Source organism: Oncorhynchus kisutch, linkage group LG17 (genome assembly GCF_002021735.2).
Source record: "Oncorhynchus kisutch isolate 150728-3 linkage group LG17, Okis_V2, whole genome shotgun sequence".
Taxonomy (NCBI): Eukaryota; Metazoa; Chordata; class Actinopteri; order Salmoniformes; family Salmonidae; genus Oncorhynchus; species Oncorhynchus kisutch.
In genome coordinates, this window is record NC_034190.2 from 78,018,240 (window position 1) to 78,036,606 (window position 18,367).

Consider the following 18,367-nt stretch of genomic DNA (forward strand, 5'->3'; position numbering starts at 1 on the left):
TACCCCATAAAGCAATCTGTGCCACCAATGACTGAGAAACCTAAATGCCAAGTATAGACCATATTGTGTTTCTATAGGTTATAGAAAAGAGCTGAAGCTCTGAACTATCTGTTCAGAACCCAGTCTTACCTACAGGTTATAGAAAACGTGCTCTTTTAGTATTTCTCTAGTAGGTTTCCTGAAGGAGAAAGCCTCCACTTCTATGTCAAATATAACAAAACCAAAACACTACAGTTAATACTACAGTAATGTCTGCAAAAACACTACAGCAAATACAATGGTATTGTACAGTCTGCAAAAACACTACAGCAAATACAATGGTATTGTACAGTCTGCAAAAACACTACAGCAAATACAATGGTATTGTACAGTCTGCAAAAACACTACAGCAAATACAATGGTATTGTACAGTCTGCAAAAACACTACAGCAAATACAATGGTATTGTACAGTCTGCAAAACACTACAGCAAATACAATGGTATTGTACAGTCTGCAAAACACTACAGCAAATACAATGGTATTGTACAGTCTGCAAAACACTACAGCAAATATTACAGTATAGTACAATCCACAAAACACTACATGAATTACTATAGTGTACTGTATATATACACTACAGTTTTATTTTCCTAGAGTACTTATATGATAGTTAACTGTAAACACTACAGTATACTACAGTAAACACTACAGTAAAGTCTGCAAAAACACTACAGTGAATACTATAGTATTTATACCGTAGTATACTATAGTATTTTCTTCTTGTGGGAAGCTGTGAGAGGGTAGATGGGAGAGGATGTGACAGCTGTGTGGGGCTGCTTTGGAGTTGAATTGCAGTCCAACAGACTGTGATCTCACAGGCAAGCCAAGGTATATTAGCACAAGCAAGCACCAGCGTATTGCACAGGACACTGACAATTCCATGAACAGTTTATGCTTGTCAACCTGGTAAATTGGCTGTACACTACAGTAGATTTGTCCTATAGTGCAGTCATCAAGAGAGACTTTTATCTCCCTCACCAACTTCAAACATCTGCTATCTGAGCAGCTAACCGATCGCTGCAGCTGTACATAGTCTATCGGTAAATAGCCCATCCATTTTTACCTACCTCATCCCCATACTGTTTTTATTTATTTACTTTTCTGCTCTTTTGCACACCAGTATCTCTACCTGTACATGACCATCTGATCATTTATCATTCCAGTGTTAATCTGCAAAATTGTAATTATTCTCCTACCTCCTCATGCCTTTTGCACACAATGTATATAGACTCCCCTTTTTTTCCTACTGTGTTATTGACTTAACTCTTTGTTGTATGCTCACACTGCTATGCTTTATCTTGGCCAGGTCGCAGTTGCAAATGAGAACTTGTTCTCAACTAGCCTACCTGGTTAAATAAAGGTGTTCTCAACTAGCCTACCTGGTTAAATAAAGGTGTTCTCAACTAGCCTACCTGGTTAAATAAAGGTGAAATAAATAAAAAATAAAAAATATAATGATACAGGCCCAACATAGCTAGCCTATCTCTGATTTGATGTAATTATGCACTGTAAAAGTAGATATAGTTCTACGATATATGGGCTATATAAAGACAAGTGAACTTGTGTCATAGAGGTCACTTGTGTGACAGTTGTTGGACACGGTGGAAAGTCAAGTCAGTGGGAAGTGATAGGCTACACTTCTTAAACTTTCACCAGTATGTGTCTACACCAGCCGTGGAGTTGGAGAGAGGTTAAAAATACCCCCAGTCTGTGTCCAGAGGACAGCAGGGTGAGGTCTCAGGCTCGGCTCTGCTCTCTGTGGTTAATACACGGCTGTTAACACTCTGCTCTAACACACCACCCGATGACACTTCAGAAACCACGAGGGGCACGCCGGTAAGCTGAGAGAGAAGTGATGGGGGCCACAGTTCCAGATTGGGGTCACTAGTTTGCACGACAGATGGACTTGACTCTGTTCAAATGGTCGCAGATGACATTACTGGGACATTTCTGTCTCCTTCTGCTGTATGCCAAGATCAGAACAGGGCAACAGGCTCAGGGTGAGATAAGCTTAAAAATACTGCAATAGGCCTAGCCAAGACATTAGGTGAGATAATTAATAGACGGAGGACTTCTTAAAAAAGGTGCAGAGAGCAATGACTGACAACTGCATCCATGTACTCAAGACCAAATAAAAAATGATTGAACAAAAGGCATTGTCAATATAATCTCTGTGGTCATAACATAGGCTATACTGCACATGTCCTCTCCCATACACACGTCTGGTACCCTCCTCTCCCATACACACGTCTGGTACCCTCCTCTCCCACACACACACGTCTGGTACCCTCCTCTCCCACACACACACGTCTGGTACCCTCCTCTCCCATACACACGTCTGGTACCCTCCTCTCCCATACACACGTCTGGTACCCTCCTCTCCCATACACACGTCTGGTACCCTCCTCTCCCATACACACGTCTGGTACCCTCCTCTCCCATACACACGTCTGGTACCCTCCTCTCCCATACACACGTCTGGTACCCTCCTCTCCCATACACACGTCTGGTACCCTCCTCTCCCATACACACGTCTGGTACCCTCCTCTCCCATACACACGTCTGGTACCCTCCTCTCCCATACACACGTCTGGTACCCTCCTCTCCCACACACACGTCTGGTACCCTCCTCTCCCATACACACGTCTGGTACCCTCCTCTCCCATACACACGTCTGGTACCCTCCTCTCCCACACACACGTCTGGTACCCTCCTCTCCCACACACACGTCTGGTACCCTCCTCTCCCACACACACGTCTGGTACCCTCCTCTCCCACACACACGTCTGGTACCCTCCTCTCCCACACACACGCCTGGTACCCTCCTCTCCCACACATACGTCTGGTACCCTCCTCTCCCACACACACGTCTGGTACCCTCCTCTCCCACACATACGTCTGATACCCTCCTCTCCCATACACACGTCTGGTACCCTCCGCTCCCCCATACGTTTGGTACCCTCCTCTCCCACACATACGTCTGGTACCCTCCTCTCCCACACATACGTCTGGTACCCTCCTCTCCCACACATACGCCTGGTACCCTCCTCTCCCATACATACGTCTGGTACCCTCCTCTCCCACACACACGTCTGGTACCCTCCTCTCCCACACATACGTCTGATACCCTCCTCTCCCATACACACGTCTGGTACCCTCCGCTCCCCCATACGTTTGGTACCCTCCTCTCCCACACATACGTCTGGTACCCTCCTCTCCCACACATACGTCTGGTACCCTCCTCTCCCACACATACGTCTGGTACCTTCCTCTCCCACACACACACGTCTGATACCCTCCTCTCCCACACACACATCTGGTACCCTCCTCTCCCATACACACGTCTGGTACCCTCCTCTCCCATACACGTCTGGTACCCTCCTCTCCCATACACGTCTGGTACCCTCCTCTCCCACACACACGTCTGGTACCCTCCTCTCCCATGCACACGTCTGGTACCCTCCGCTCCCCCATACGTTTGGTACCCTCCTCTCCCACACACACACACGTCTGATACCCTCCTCTCCCATACACACGTCTGATACCCTCCTCTCCCACACACACACGTCTGATACCCTCCTCTCCCACACACACGTCTGATACCCTCCTCTCCCATACAGGTCTGATACCCTCCTCTCCCATACAGGTCTGATACCCTCCTCTCCCACACAAGTCTGGTACCCTCCTCTTCCACACACGTCTGATACCCTCCTCTCCCACACAGGTCTGAAACCCTCCTCTCCCCCACACGTCTGGTACCCTCCTCTCCCACACACGTCTGATACCCTCCTCTCCCACACACGTCTGGTACCCTCCTCTCCCACACACAGGTCTGTTACCCTCCTCTCCCACACAGGTCTGATACCCTCCTCTCCTAAGTCTCGACCTGAAAGACTGAAACCAAATTATTTAAATACCCTCTGTGTCAGGAAACCTGCGCTAGTGGAATATACTACCCCCATATATAAACAGGTGGATTCAGGTAGGTAGGCCTATGTTATCCCCACTTTCCTTTAACATTACCATGTTGTCACAAAACGACTCATTACCTGGATGTGTGCCTGAATGATAACAGTTAGGGAAACGACTCACTACCTGGATGTGTGCCTGAATGATAACAGTCAGGGAAAACGACTCATTACCTGGATGTGTGCCTGAATGATAACAGTTAGGGAAACGACTCATTACCTGGAGGTGTGCCTGAATGATAACAGTCAGGGAAAACGACTCGATACATGGATGTGTGCCTGAATGACAACAGTCAGGGAAAACGACTCAATACATAGATGTGTGCCTGGCTGATAACAGTCATGGTCAATGTCTCAATACACGGATGTGTGCCTGAATGATAACAGTCAGGGAAAACGACTCGATACATGGATGTGTGCCTGAATGACAACAGTCAGGGAAAACGACTCAATACATTGATGTGTGCCCGAATGATAACTGTCAGGGAAAACGACTCAATACATAGATGTGTGCCTGGCTGATAACAGTCATGGTCAATGTCTCAATACACGGATGTGTGCCTGAATGATAACAGTTATGTATCAGGGAAAGAGAACATGACAATAAAAAGTGTTATGAGAATTACAAACTCTTCTCAAAAGTAAACCGCCGCGGCTACAATGGATACGCTCATTCCCAAGCCTATCAAACGCTTTTGCAAAATCCACGTAATCAACTAGACATTATGGGCAACAAACATCTGAAAACACTCTACAAAATGTTTTCAGTGAAGTGCATAAAGTGTAAATGTCCGACTGTCTTAGGCAACTTGAAAAAGAGTTTGCATAGGAGAAAATGTGCTCTAGAGTCACAGTGCGCGACAAGGTGTTGAATGGACATATTCGGCAGTTTGTGTTTTTGTGGTTGAGGTGGAGGACAGCTAGCTGGGAAGATGAGTGGGTTTCTCAGGCCTGTTGACAGTGTTCGGAGCCTTCAGGGTTCCCAGGCAGTAGTTAAAGATAATGTTATTGTTTCACGTTGCCCTTCAGCCAAGGGACATAGACGGAATTTTAAGTTGAGGAACAATCTTTTTAGCTCCACACAGAGTTGTTCAGTTGTTTGAGAGTTCTTCATATCATCTTGTTGCATTCTGTTACTAAGGGTGGATTTTCTTTAGGCTAAATATTATTGTTCTACTGTAAATACAATGAACCTCTGATGCAGTCTTTATAAAGACCAGCTACCACAGTTTTGGCCTTCATTTATGGCCAGCAGTGGCCCGTATGAGTGAGTTACGGGTTAATCTTGGCACAGAATACAGCTGTTAAGCCTCAGTCAGTCATTAGCTGACTGCTGTTCCAATTTGTGGTAACACGAGGAGCAGCCCCACAGGACTCAGCTGCCTATGTTGACTGAGACCCAAGCGTGATGCGGAGTGTTTGAAAACTGGGTCAGAAGCATATCAAATATAGGTTGGATGTCATGGTATCACATAAATCTCTTTACTAGCCATGTTAAAAGATACAAATAAACAGAGATAAATGTGAACCCTGCAAACAATAATGAATCATTAAGACGTCCCCTGGGACATCCCAAAATGTTTGCCTCCTAGTAGATACCCCTAGTATGCTAGTAGATACCCATGGACTTCCAGTCATTGCGCTAGCGCTAGTTAGCATTGGCTGGCAAAAGGACCTCTAAGGACACCTGGGTCCATCACATGACAAACTTCCAGGGGACCATGATGCAATCTCCCAAGAACATTCAGGGTCCTTCAGGGGACCATGACACAACATTCCAAGAATGTCCTAAAAACTTCCTCGGGACAAACTGGGATCTAGACAAAACCTCCATGGGACCATGACACAACATCTGAAGAAAAGTCCTAAAAAGTTCCTCGGGACAAACTGGGATCTAGACAAAACCTCCATGGGACCATGACACAACATCTGAAGAAAAGTCCTAAACATTTCCTTGAGACGTCCCCGGAACTCATCGGGAACTAGACAAAACCTCCTTGTCAAAGAATGTCCTAAAAAAATCCTAGGGGACGACCATGGGACATCTGAGGGACCTTTGTCCCCCAGAGAACGTTCCCTTGGGACCATCATGCAACGTCCTAGGGGCTAGTAAAATGAAAGTGCTGAGAACATACTAAAAAGGTCCTGACATGGTCCTCAGTGACATCCTGGGAACATACAGGGAACAAGACAATGTTCCAACAGAGGACGTTCCCTTGGGACCATCAAGCAACGTTCTTAGAGCATTCTCAGAACGTCAATGGAATAACCTGGAGTCGAAAACCTTAAGGTACCTAATGGGAACATCACCGAATGTCCTCAAGACATCCCCTGTTTGCTGGGAATCTCCCATGAAGATAGGAGAGGGATCCTCAATACTTAGCAGGAACCAAAATGTTCCCTGTAGACATTGAGATAGGCAGGCTACAGGTGCATATCTGGTAAAAACTTTCATATTTCAACTAATTTCTGCCTTTCTGTATGCCAATTGCAAAAGCAAAAACGAACACAGCTACTGTACTGTAACTGCATTATAAATGCTAACTGAACTAAATAGAGAAAACCATAGAGAAAACAGAACGTCAAGGTTACTTGTCATACACCTCAGCAGGGAGTTGAACACTCAGCAACAACAGGACAGGACCCCTTGACCTTCACTTATCCGACCCAGACCCACCAACCTTCTCCTCTATAACCCAGAATCTTCATTAGCACAACCTCACTTACTTGCATTCATTTGATGTGACCTTTCCACTTTTGAACACAATGAACCTGCTGGCCCTTGTTAGAGGGGAGTGAAGCACATGCCACTGATGACATGCTGCCAAGGCTATCTGGTTTTCATGAGCTCCGCTTAGACCACCTCATTACAGCAGTCAGCAGACAGGCATACTGAAAGGCCATCTGGTATGGAATATGTCGCAATACCTTGGCTTCAACAGCTGATTGATTGGCTGGAAGTACAGCACGACAAATAGAGCAATCAGAAAACAGAAAGCTATTGAAAAAACACATGAAGCCACAAACTTCACATTTTGAGAGAACGGCAGTGTGCTACCCTGTGGTTCCCTTCATCAAATATATCCACTCCGGGAAACAACTTTCCAAAACTTAGATTAAGCCAGCTCCTGGACTAATTAGCAGGCCCAATGGAAAATCTGTCAGAGAAATTGGCCCTTAATGATGTGATGATGCTTCTTATGAACATTAGAGCCACTCTCATGACCGATTGAGTGAGTGACAGGTGGACTTTGAAAATGGTGCCGGAGGGGATGGCCACCTTTTTACGGTCTCATAACCAATTGTGCTATTATGTGCTTTTTTGTGATAGTTGTAAATAATTTTGTACATATTGTTTCTGCAACCGCATCTTACGGCAGAAAAGAGCTTCTAGATATCAGGACAGCGATCACTCACCTCGGATTAGACAAAGGTTTTTCTACAACAACAACAACAGCAGCAAGCAGGACTCACACGATATTCTCCAAACACCCCACAGGGCAGACATCCCAATTATTCGCAAAAGGAAGTGACACAGAGGACGAAGAGCCGGATTCCTCGTCCAGATCCGCAGAAGGCAACTAGGAAAGCTGCCGTTACCGTCAATATTACTCGCCAACGTGCAATCATTGGACAATAAACTAGACGAGGTACGATCACGAATATCCTACCAATGGGACATCAAAAACTGCAATATCCTATGTTTCATGGAATCGTGGCTGAATGACAACATGGATATTCAGCTAGCAGGATACACGCTGCACCGGCAGGATAGAACAGCACACTCTGTAAGACGAGGGGGGCGGTCTGTGCATATTTGTAAACAGCAGCTGGTGCACGAAATCTAAGGAAGTCTCTAGATTTTGCTAGCCTGAAGTAGAGTATATGATGATAAATGGCAGGCCACACTACTTGCCTAGAGTGTTTTCAGCTATACTTTTTGTGGCTGTTTATTTACCACCAAAGACAGATGCTGGCACTAAGACCGAAGTCAGATGTATAAGGAAATAAGCAAACAGGAAACCACTCACCCAGAGGTGGCGCTCCTAGTGGCCGGAAACTTTAATGCAGGAAAACTTAAATCAGTTCTACCAAATCTCTATCAACATGTTAAATGTGCAACCAGAGGGAAAAAAATTCTAGATCACCTGTACTCGACACACAGAGATGCGTACAGAGCTCTCCCTCGCCCTCCATTTGGTCCGACCACAACTCTATCCTCCTGATTCCTGCTTACAAGCAAAAAGTAAGGCAGGAAGCACCAGTGACTCGGGTCTATAAAAAAATGGTCAGATGAAGCAGATGCTAAACTACAGGACCGTTTTGCTATCACAGACTGGAACATGTTACAGGATTCTTCCAATGACATTGAGGAATACACCACATCCGTCACTGGCTTTATCAATAAGTGCATTGAGGACGTCGTCCCCAAAGTGACTGTACGTATATACCCCAACCAGAAGCCATGGATTACAGGCAAAGCGTCAATACAGGGCTAAGATTGAATCATACTACACCGGCTCCGACGCTCGTCGGATGTGGCAGGGCTTGCAAACTGTTACAGACTACAAAGGGAAGCACAGCCGCGAGCTGCCCAGTGACTCAAGCCTACCAGACGAGCTAAATCACTTCTATGCTCGCTCCGAGGCAAGCAACACTGAGGCATGCATGAGAGCATCAGCTGTTCCGGACGACTGTGTGATCACGCTCTCAGTAGCCGACGTGAGTAAAACCTTTAAACAGGTCAACATTCACAAGGCTGCGGGGCCAGGTGGATTACCAGGACGTGTGCTCCGGGCATATGCTGACCAACTGGAAGGTGTGTCTTCACTGACATTTTCAACATGTCCCTGATTGAGTCTGTAATACCAACATGCTTAAAGCAGACAACCATATTCGCTGTGCCCAGGAACACAAAGGCAACCTGCCTAAATGACTACAGACCCGTGGAACTCACGTCCGTAGCCATGAAGTGCTTTGAAAGGCTGGTAATGGCTCACAACACCATTATCCCAGAAACCCTAGACCCACTCCATTTGCATACCGCCCAAACAGATCCACAGATGATGCAATCTCTATTGCACTCCACACTGCCCTTTCCCACCTGGACAAAAGGAACACCTATGTGAGAATGCTATTCATTGACTACAGCTCAGCGTTCAACACCATAGTACCCTCAAAGCTCATCACTAAGCTAAGGAACCTGGGACTAAACCCCTCCCTCTGCAACTGGATCCTGGACTTCCTGATGGGCCGCCCCCAGGTGGTGAGGGTAGGTAGCAACACATCTGCCATGCTGATCCTCAACACTGGAGCTCCCCAGGGGTGCGTGCTCAGTCCCCTCCTGTTCTCCCTGTTCACCCACGACTGCATGACCAGGCACGACTCCAACACCATCATTAAGTTTGCTGACGACACAACAGTTGCTGACGACACAACAGCTGCTGCTCCAGTTTCAACTTCCACCTGACTGTGCTGCTGCTCTAGTTTCAACTGTTCTGCCTTATTATTATTCGACCATGCTGGTCATTTATGAACATTTGAACATCTTGGCCATGTTCTGTTATAATCTCCACCCGGCACAGCCAGAAGAGGACTGGCCACCCCACATAGCCTGGTTCCTCTCTAGGTTTCTTCCTAGGTATTGGCCTTTTCTAGGGAGTTTTTCCTAGCCACCGTGCTTCTACACCTGCATTGCTTGCTGTTTGGGGTTTTAGGCTGGGTTTCTGTACAGCACTTTGAGATATCAGCTGATGTACGAAGGGCTATATAAATAAATTTGATTTGATTTGATTTGATTTGGTAGGCCTGATCACCGACAACGACGAGACAGCCTATAGGAGGAGGTCAGAGACCTGGCCGGGTGGTGCCAGAATAACAACCTATCCCTCAACATGATCAAGACTAAGGAGATGATTGTGGACTACAGAAAAAGAGGCACCGAGCACATCTCCATTCTCATCGACGGGGCTGTAGTGGGGCAGGTTGAGAGCTTCAAATTCCTTGGTGTCCACATCAACCAAGAATGGTCCAAACACACCAAGACAGTTGTGAAGAGGGCACGACAAAGCCTATTCCCCCTCAGGAAACTAAAAAGATTTGGCATGGGTCCTGAGATCCTCAAAAGGTTCTACAGCTGCAACATCGAGAGCATCCTGACCGGTTGCATCACTGCAATTGCTCGGCCTCCGACCGCAAGGCACTTCAGAGGGTAGTGCGTACGACCCAGTACATCACTGGTGCAAAGCTGCCTGCCATCCAGGACCTCTACACCAGGCGGTGTCAGAGGAAGGCCCTGAAAATTGTCAAAGACCCCAGCCACCCCAGTCATAGAATGTTCTCTCTACAACCACATGGCAAGCGGTACCGGAGTTCCAAGTCTAGGACAAAAAGTCTTCTCAACAGTTTTTACCCCCAAGCCATAAGACTCCTGAACATGTAACCAAATGGTTACCCGGACTATTTGCATTGTGTGCCCCCCAACCTTTCTTTTACGCTGCTGCTACTCTCTGTTTATCTTATATGCATAGTCACTTTAACTATACATTCATGTACATAGTACCTCAATTGGCCCGACCAACCAGTGCTCCCGCACATTGGCTAACCGGGCTGTCTGCATTGTGTCCCACCACCCGCCAACACCTCTTTTACACTACTGCTACTATCTATTCATCATATATGCATAGTCACTTTAACCATACCCACATGTACATACTACCTCAATAAGTCTGGCTTTATAAAGCCTTACTACTCTTATTTTCAAATGTGACAGTAGTCTTAGTGGGGTCTGACAAATAACAAAAATACATTACAGACAAAAGACTTGATAATTTACATACATTTAAAAACATTAACATGTTGTGTGTGTTTGCATCTATCAGTTACACATACATGTCAGTACATACACACAACAAGTAGGTCACACGGGGGAGAGAGGTTGTGGCGTGAGGTTTGCACACTCTTGTCATTCTCTCAACCAGCTTCATGAGGAATGCTTTTCCAACAGTCTTGAAGGAGTTCCCACATATGCTGAGCACTTGTTGGCTGTTTTTCCTTCACTATGCGGTCCTACTCATCTCAAACCATATAGCCCTTAAACAGCCTGGAGGTTTTGGGACATTGTCCTGTTGAAAAAAAAAAATGTTGGTCCCACTAAGTGCAAACCAGATGGGAGGACGTATCGCTGCTGTGGTAGCCATGCTGGTTAAGTGTGCCGTGAATTCTAAATAAATAACTGACAGTGTCACCAGCAAAGCAGCCCCACACCATGACACCTCCTCCTCAATGCTTCACGGTGGGAACCACACATGCGGAGATCATTCGTTCACCTACTCTGCATCTCACGGAGAGACAGCGGTTGTAACCAAAAATCTCAAATTTGGACCCATCAGACCAAAGAACAGATATTCACCAGTCTAATATCCATTGCTCATGTTTCTTGGCCCAAGCAAGTATTTTCTTCTTATTGTTGTCCTTTAGTAGTGGCTTCTTTGCAGCAATCTGTCTGGGTTGGCGACCCCCCTTTGGTTGTGCCGTGGCGGAGATCTTTGTGGGCTATACTCGGCCTTGTCTCAGGATGGTAAGTTGGTGGTTGAAGATATCCCTCCAGTGGTGTGGGGGCTGTGCTTTGGCAAAGTGGGTGGGGTTACATCCTTCCTGTTTGGCCCTGTCCGGGGATGTCATCGGGTGGGGCCACAGTGTCTCCTGACCCCTCCTGTCTCAGCCTCCAGTATTTATGCTGCAGTAGTATGTGTCGGGGGGGCTAGGGTCAGTTTGTTATATCTGGAGTACTTCTCCTGTCTTATCCGGTGTCCTGTGTGAATTTATGTATGCTCTCTCTAATTCTCTCTTTCTTTCTCTCTCTCGGAGGACCTGAGCCCTAGGACCATGCCTCAGGACTACCTGGTATGATGACTCCTTGCTGTCCCCATTCCACCTGGCCGTACTGCTGCTCCAGTTTCAACTGTTCTGCCTGTGATTATTATTATTTGACCATGCTGGTCATTTATGAACATTTGAACATCTTGGCCATGTTCTGTCATAATCTCCAGGCCATGAGGACTGGCCACCCCTCATAGCCTGGTTCCTCTCTAGGTTTCTTTCTAGGTTTTGGCCTTTCTCTGGAGTTTTTCCTAGCCACCGTGCTTCTACACCTGCATTGCTTGCTGTTTGGGGTTTTAGGCTGGGTTTCTGTACAGCACTTTGAGATATCAGCTGATGTACGAAGGTCTATATAAATACATTTGATTTGATGACAGCCTGATTCAAGCACTCTCCCCTGAACAGTTTCTGTTGAGATGTGTCTGTTACTTGAAATCTGTGAAGCATTTATTTGGCTGCAATCTGAGGTGCAGTCAAACTCTAATAATCTTATCCTCTGCAGCAGATGTAACTCTGGGTCTTCCTTTCCTGTGCCAGTTCTCATGAGAGCCAGTTTCATCCTAGCGCTAGATGGTTTATGTGACTGCACTTGAAGAAACTTTCAAAGTTCTTGAAATGTTCCACATTGACTGACCTTCATGTCTTAAAGAAATGATGGACTGTCATTTCTCTTTGCTAATTTGAGATGTTCTTGACATAATATGGACTTGGTCTTTTACCAAACAGGGCTATATTCTGTATACCACCACTACCTTGTCGCAACACAACTGACTGACTCAAACAAATTAAGAATGATAGAAATTCCACAATTTAACTTTTAACAAGGCACATCTGTAAATTGAAATGTTTACCAGGTGACTACCTCATGAAGCTGGTTGAGAGAATGCCAAGAGTGTACAAAGCTGTCATCAAGGCAAAGGTTGGCTACTTTGAAGAATCTCAAATATAAAATATATTTTCATTTGTTTAATACGTTTTGGTTACTACATTATTCCATATGTGTTATTTCATAGTTTTGACGTCTTCTCTATTATTCTACAATGTAGAAAATAGTAAAAATAAATATCAACTCTTGAATGAGTAGGTGTGTCCAAACGTTTGAGTGGTAGTGTAACTATTTACACATGCTTTGTAGAAGCACCGTTGGCAGTGATTACAGCTGTGAGTATGTTTGGGTAAGTCTCTAAGAGCTTTACACACCTGGATTGTGCAACATTTGCCCATTATTCTTTTCAAACTTCTTCAAGTTCTGTCAAACTGTATGTAGATCATTGCTAGATATCTGCTTGAAAGACCTGAAAATGGTTAAGTCAAAACTGTAACTCACCCACTCAGGAACATTCACTGTCTTCAGTGTAGATTTGGACTTTATTTTCCTGCTGAACGATGAATTAATCTCCCAGTGTCTGGTGGAAAGCAGACTGAACCAGGTTTTCCTCTAGGACTTTGTCTGTGCTTAGCTCCATTCTGTTTCGTTTTTATCCTGAAAAACTCCCAAGTCGTTAACCATTACATGCATACCCATAATATGATGCAGCCACCACCATGCTTTAAAATACAGAGAGTGGTACTCAGGAATGTATTGTTTTGGATTTGCCTCAAACATACCACTTTGTATTAAGGATAAAAAGTTAATTGCTTTGCCACATTCTTTACAGTATTACTTTAGTACCTTGTTGCAAACAGGATGCATGTTTTGGAATATTTTTATTCTGTACAGACTTCCATCTTTTCACTCTGTCAATTAGGTTAGTATTGTGGAGTAACTACAATGTTGTTGAACCATCCTCTGTTTTCTCCAATCATAGCCATTATTTCAACTCTGTAACTATTTGCCTCATCGTAAAACCCTTGAGCAGTTTCCTTCCTCTCTGGCAACTCAGTAAGTAAGGACACTTGTATCTTTGTAGTGACTGGATGTATTGAAAGAACATCCAAAATGTAATTAATAACTTCACCATGCTCAAAGGGATATTCAATGTCTATTTTTTTTACCCATCTACCAATAGGTGCCCTTCGTTGTGAAAACCTCCCTGGTCTTTGTGGTTGAATCGGTGTTTGAAATTCACTGCTTGATTGAGGGACCTTACAGATAATTGTATGTGTGGGGTACAGAGATGAGATAGTCATACAAAAAACCACTATAGTTGCACACAGAGTGACTTTTATAAGTAAATGTTTACTTCTGAACTTTCTTCTGAAAATGTAGGCTTGCCATAAGAAAGGGGTTCAATAATTATCGACTCAAGACATTTCAGCTTTCGAAAAACATAATTTCACTTTGACATTATGGAGTATTGTGTGTAGGCCAGTGACAAAACGATTCAGGCTGTAACACAACAAAATGTGGAAATAGTAACAACAAAACCTGAAAGGGTTGTGAATACTTTCATAAAGTACTGTATGAGAAAAGATACTTGAACAAGGAGAGGATGCAGGGCGGTAGCTCCACCCCACTCACTCTGCAAGTTTCGTGTCAAATCTATGGGCCAAATGTCCCCTGCCTTTTCGAATTTCAAAAGATGCTTACACCCTGCTAAATCGTGATTTGTTCAAATAACCAGTGACGAAAAACCTGCGAGCCCGGAACAACTACAGATAGCTGAATAATCAAAATGTCAGAATGAACTAAATCTAAACTTTTGCATGATAACCAGGCATTTTCTGAACTCTTCCACCACATTTAGTTCTATGAATGGTTGTGTTTGATTACCACCTCCTGCTACTCACGAAAGCTGTGAGAGCACCTTCTGGTCTGCCATTGAACGATAATGTGTAGTGTGGTCTGGCACAGTGCTGGGGATAAAACATTAAGCAGCTGAGATGTGTCTCTGGAGGTTTTGGGTAGAGATGTCTATCATAATCTCAGCATTAGGTCAGACACAATCAGTTTGGCTACTGTAGTTATAGGGAACTTGTAGCCTAGATTATACATGCTATTGACAAGGAACATTCAAATCATACAGAATTTCAATGCTGGGTGACAAAGTTACTACATGAAGCAGAAACACTTACATTTGTGTATAGCCAAAAAACACTGATGGGAGTGAAGAGGAGTGAAGACAATACTATCTCTCATTGAGCTTGTCGGAAACATCACACAATGTCTGTAAATGTTAGCTATTTAATCAAAAGTAAGACTTAGAAAATGTGATTCAAAGAAACAGGAGGCATTCGATGACAATAGCGTCAATGCACTAACTGCTATTCAGTTCTCGCAAGTGCTGTAAGCTTCATAAATCCATTTCCTCCCAGTAAGACTGACTTCGTGTTGCAGAGACTCCGCAGCCATGCAGAGAGTTCAACAGGACTTTGCTTACTTACTCAGAATAATGTCTATGTATCTACACACTGAGCAGTAGTGGGAACATGTAGTCAGGTTGCCATGGAAATGTCCTGTGCAGCTCATCAGGAGAATCTATGATCAGGAACTCCACAAGGACGTGGCTACTGAGTGCCCCTCAACCATGTTCCTTCTTTCCTTCCTTCAGTCTGCCAAAAAGAGAGGAAAATCTCACCCTGTATGAAATCACACCCTGTATGTTCATTTCACTGTGTCTTCCTCCTTTTCACACATTTCTTTCATTTGGGACTACTCATCTCAGCTGTTGTCTTCTCCTAAGTGTCATAGCCTGTCCCCTGTCTCAGGGCCTCTCTGTCATCTCAGTGTTGTGGCCTGTCCTCTGTCTCATGGCCACTCTGTCATCTCAGTGTCACGGCCTGTCCCCTGTCTCAGGGCCACTCTGTCATCATAGGTCAGTGACTTTATTCTCCACGGCAGCCGAGATCTGCTGGAGCCTGTATCCCAGCTGCATCTTCTGAGCTGTAGAGTCCTCCTCTAGAGCAGTGATGATCTGGGAGGAGGGAGTACCAATAACAGGTTCAAGTAACTGTCCAGTGAAAATCTCACTTTTTAAAATGTTTTATTTTTCCCTTTCTTCATTTTTTTACACTCCAAAAACAAACTCATACGTACGAACGACAACTTACAGACACATCCAAACAATGACTACATCTCATCTGTCCAGACCAGCCTGCTCACACCCCCATCTCTCGTGCATTATTGTTTGCAACTTGGTCTAAAACATTTTTTTTTGTCTCAGTCGTCCATGCTATTAGAATATTTAAATAATAAATAATTAGATGTTTCCATTGTGTCAATGATTGGGATTCATTAACTTCCAAGTTTTAAGTATACATTTTTTCCAAGATGAGTAATGAGAAGAGAATCGTCCAGATCATTGTGTATCTCACTACACCCTATATGTCATGTCTTGAAATATGCAGACTGAAGGATTAAAAGTAAGTTTATATTGTAATACTTCCAACAGCAAACGTTCTAGCTTCTCCCACAACTTCAGAATTGAATGGCATTGGCAGAAATAATGGATTATTCAGTCATTATTAGTCTTACACTTTTCCAGCATGACTCTGCCTTTGTGCTGTATAATTTGTGAATTTAGTCTTATGCATAATACATTCTGTACATTCGTTCATACTGGAGTGTACATTGCGTTAACTGTAATTTCATTACTTATGCTCCAACTTTCCCTCCATTTTATGCCAACATCAGTTCTTTTTAAATCTTGATTCCAACAGTTTATATATATTTTTTCTAATAGATTGTCAGGTGGATATGGTCTCTGCAAGGTTTTGTACATCTTTCATATGAACATCCTTTTCTGACTCAAATAAGATTCCCTCAAGGTTGCTCTGATGTCCAAAAGATTTCAAATCGAAATTTTGTGATATGTAACTTTTAAGTTGCATGCATTTGAAACTATCTACATTGGTCAGTACAAAATTACTTTTAATCCTCTCAAGGAAAAAAATGTATTTTCGGTTACCAAGTAAATGACGGTTTCTATGCCTTTTCATTTCCATGTGGGCCTATTTCTTGATTCATTCTGTAAAGCTATCCAAGGATTATTCCGTAAGGTTGTGTTTCTAGGGAGTGATATTGGTTCTTGTAAAATATTTTTCATTTTCTTCCATATCGTTATAGTGTTCTTAACTATGAAGTTGTTCATGTTCTTAGCTTTATCCTTAAAAAATAGACACGTAAAAAGATTCTGAGGATGAGCATACACATCTTAAACATGTACCCGTCGTTCCTCTTTAGTGCATTTAACTATATGTCACATGTAAAAGCCTTGGGTAGCGAGTTGATACAATTCCAAGTCTGGAAGGTTAAAACTTCCCTCAGATTTAAGATGTAAAACTTGTGTTTTTATTCTATGAATTTTATGTGCCCATATAAAGTCTATAATGATCGAGTATACTTTTTTTACAGAATGTCTTCGGTGGGATAATTGCTATTACCAAAAATAATACAGAAAATGTATACAAAAACTTTGGCAGTCATTCTAAAGAGGTTTATTCTACCTTTAAGAATTTGGGGAATATTATTCAATTGAATTAAATCTCAACTTTATTCCATTACTCAACAATATGAATTATCTTTATATATGTGTTGTTTATTGTCATTTATTAAGCATCCTTAATATTCCATATTTTTTTGTGGTCCATTTAATGGCTTTAATTCATCAGTTATTCTTTTCCTTTTTCCTATCGCCATTATTTTGATTATTCCACGTTAATTTTATAAATTTAGATTTTTGAGTATTCAGAAAAAATCCAATAATGTATTTTTTGTGTATATTTTTGATTAAGGATATTTATACAATATTTTTGATTAAGGATATTTATACAATATTTTTGATTAAGGATATTTATACAATATTTTTGATTAAGGATATTTATAAATATTTTTGATTAAGGATATTTATACAATATTTTTGATTAAGGATATTTATACAATATTTTTGATTAAGGATATTTATACAATATTTTTGATTAAGGATATTTATACAATATTTTTGATTAAGGATATTTATACAATATTTTTGATTAAGGATATTTATACAATATTTTTGATTAAGGATATTTATAAATATTTTTGATTAAGGATATTTATACAATATTTTTGATTAAGGATATTTATACAATATTTTTGATTAAGGATATTTATACAATATTTTTGATTAAGGATATTTATACAATATTTTTGATTAAGGATATTTATACAATATTTTTGATTAAGGATATTTATACAATATTTTTGATTAAGGATATTTATACAATATTTCTTATTAAATGTATTATTTCCGCTGGAAAGTTAAAAGCTTCCAAAGTTTTGACTAGAAGACGATCATTCAAGACGATCAAAAGCCATTATTGATTAGAAGTTAATATTCTGTTAACTCATACCCAAATAATGTTGCTGACTCATCCTATACTCTTATTTGTAGCCAATGCATAAATTGAAAAACATGTATATCTGAAACAGACCAATAAAAAAAAATGCTTGCTATTTCCTCATAGAACATGATGTCATTCTCAGCGGTCTACTCGCTTCTTTTTAATATACTTAATCAAAACTATTTGGAAGAAAAACTATTTCACTCATATTGTAATT

At 42.6% G+C, this 18,367-nt stretch overlaps 1 protein-coding gene and 1 non-coding gene across 2 annotated transcripts in view; one reads left to right on the forward strand and one right to left on the reverse strand.

Annotated features, from left to right (window-relative positions):
* The first annotated feature begins 139 nt into the window (after window positions 1-139).
* LOC116354527 (U7 small nuclear RNA) lies at window positions 140-196 on the forward strand. Its single transcript, XR_004203863.1, has one exon. It is a non-coding gene; the product is annotated as a U7 small nuclear RNA (small nuclear RNA).
* A 13,852-nt stretch (window positions 197-14,048) lies between these two features.
* Window positions 14,049-18,367, reverse strand: part of plxnb1a (plexin b1a) — a 97,609-nt gene continuing 93,290 nt past the window's right edge. Inside the window, exon 38 of the mRNA XM_031794690.1 lies at window positions 14,049-15,743. Coding sequence (XP_031650550.1) covers window positions 15,639-15,743 — 105 coding nt within the window. The 3' untranslated portion in view covers window positions 14,049-15,638. The remainder of the gene's footprint in view (window positions 15,744-18,367) is intronic.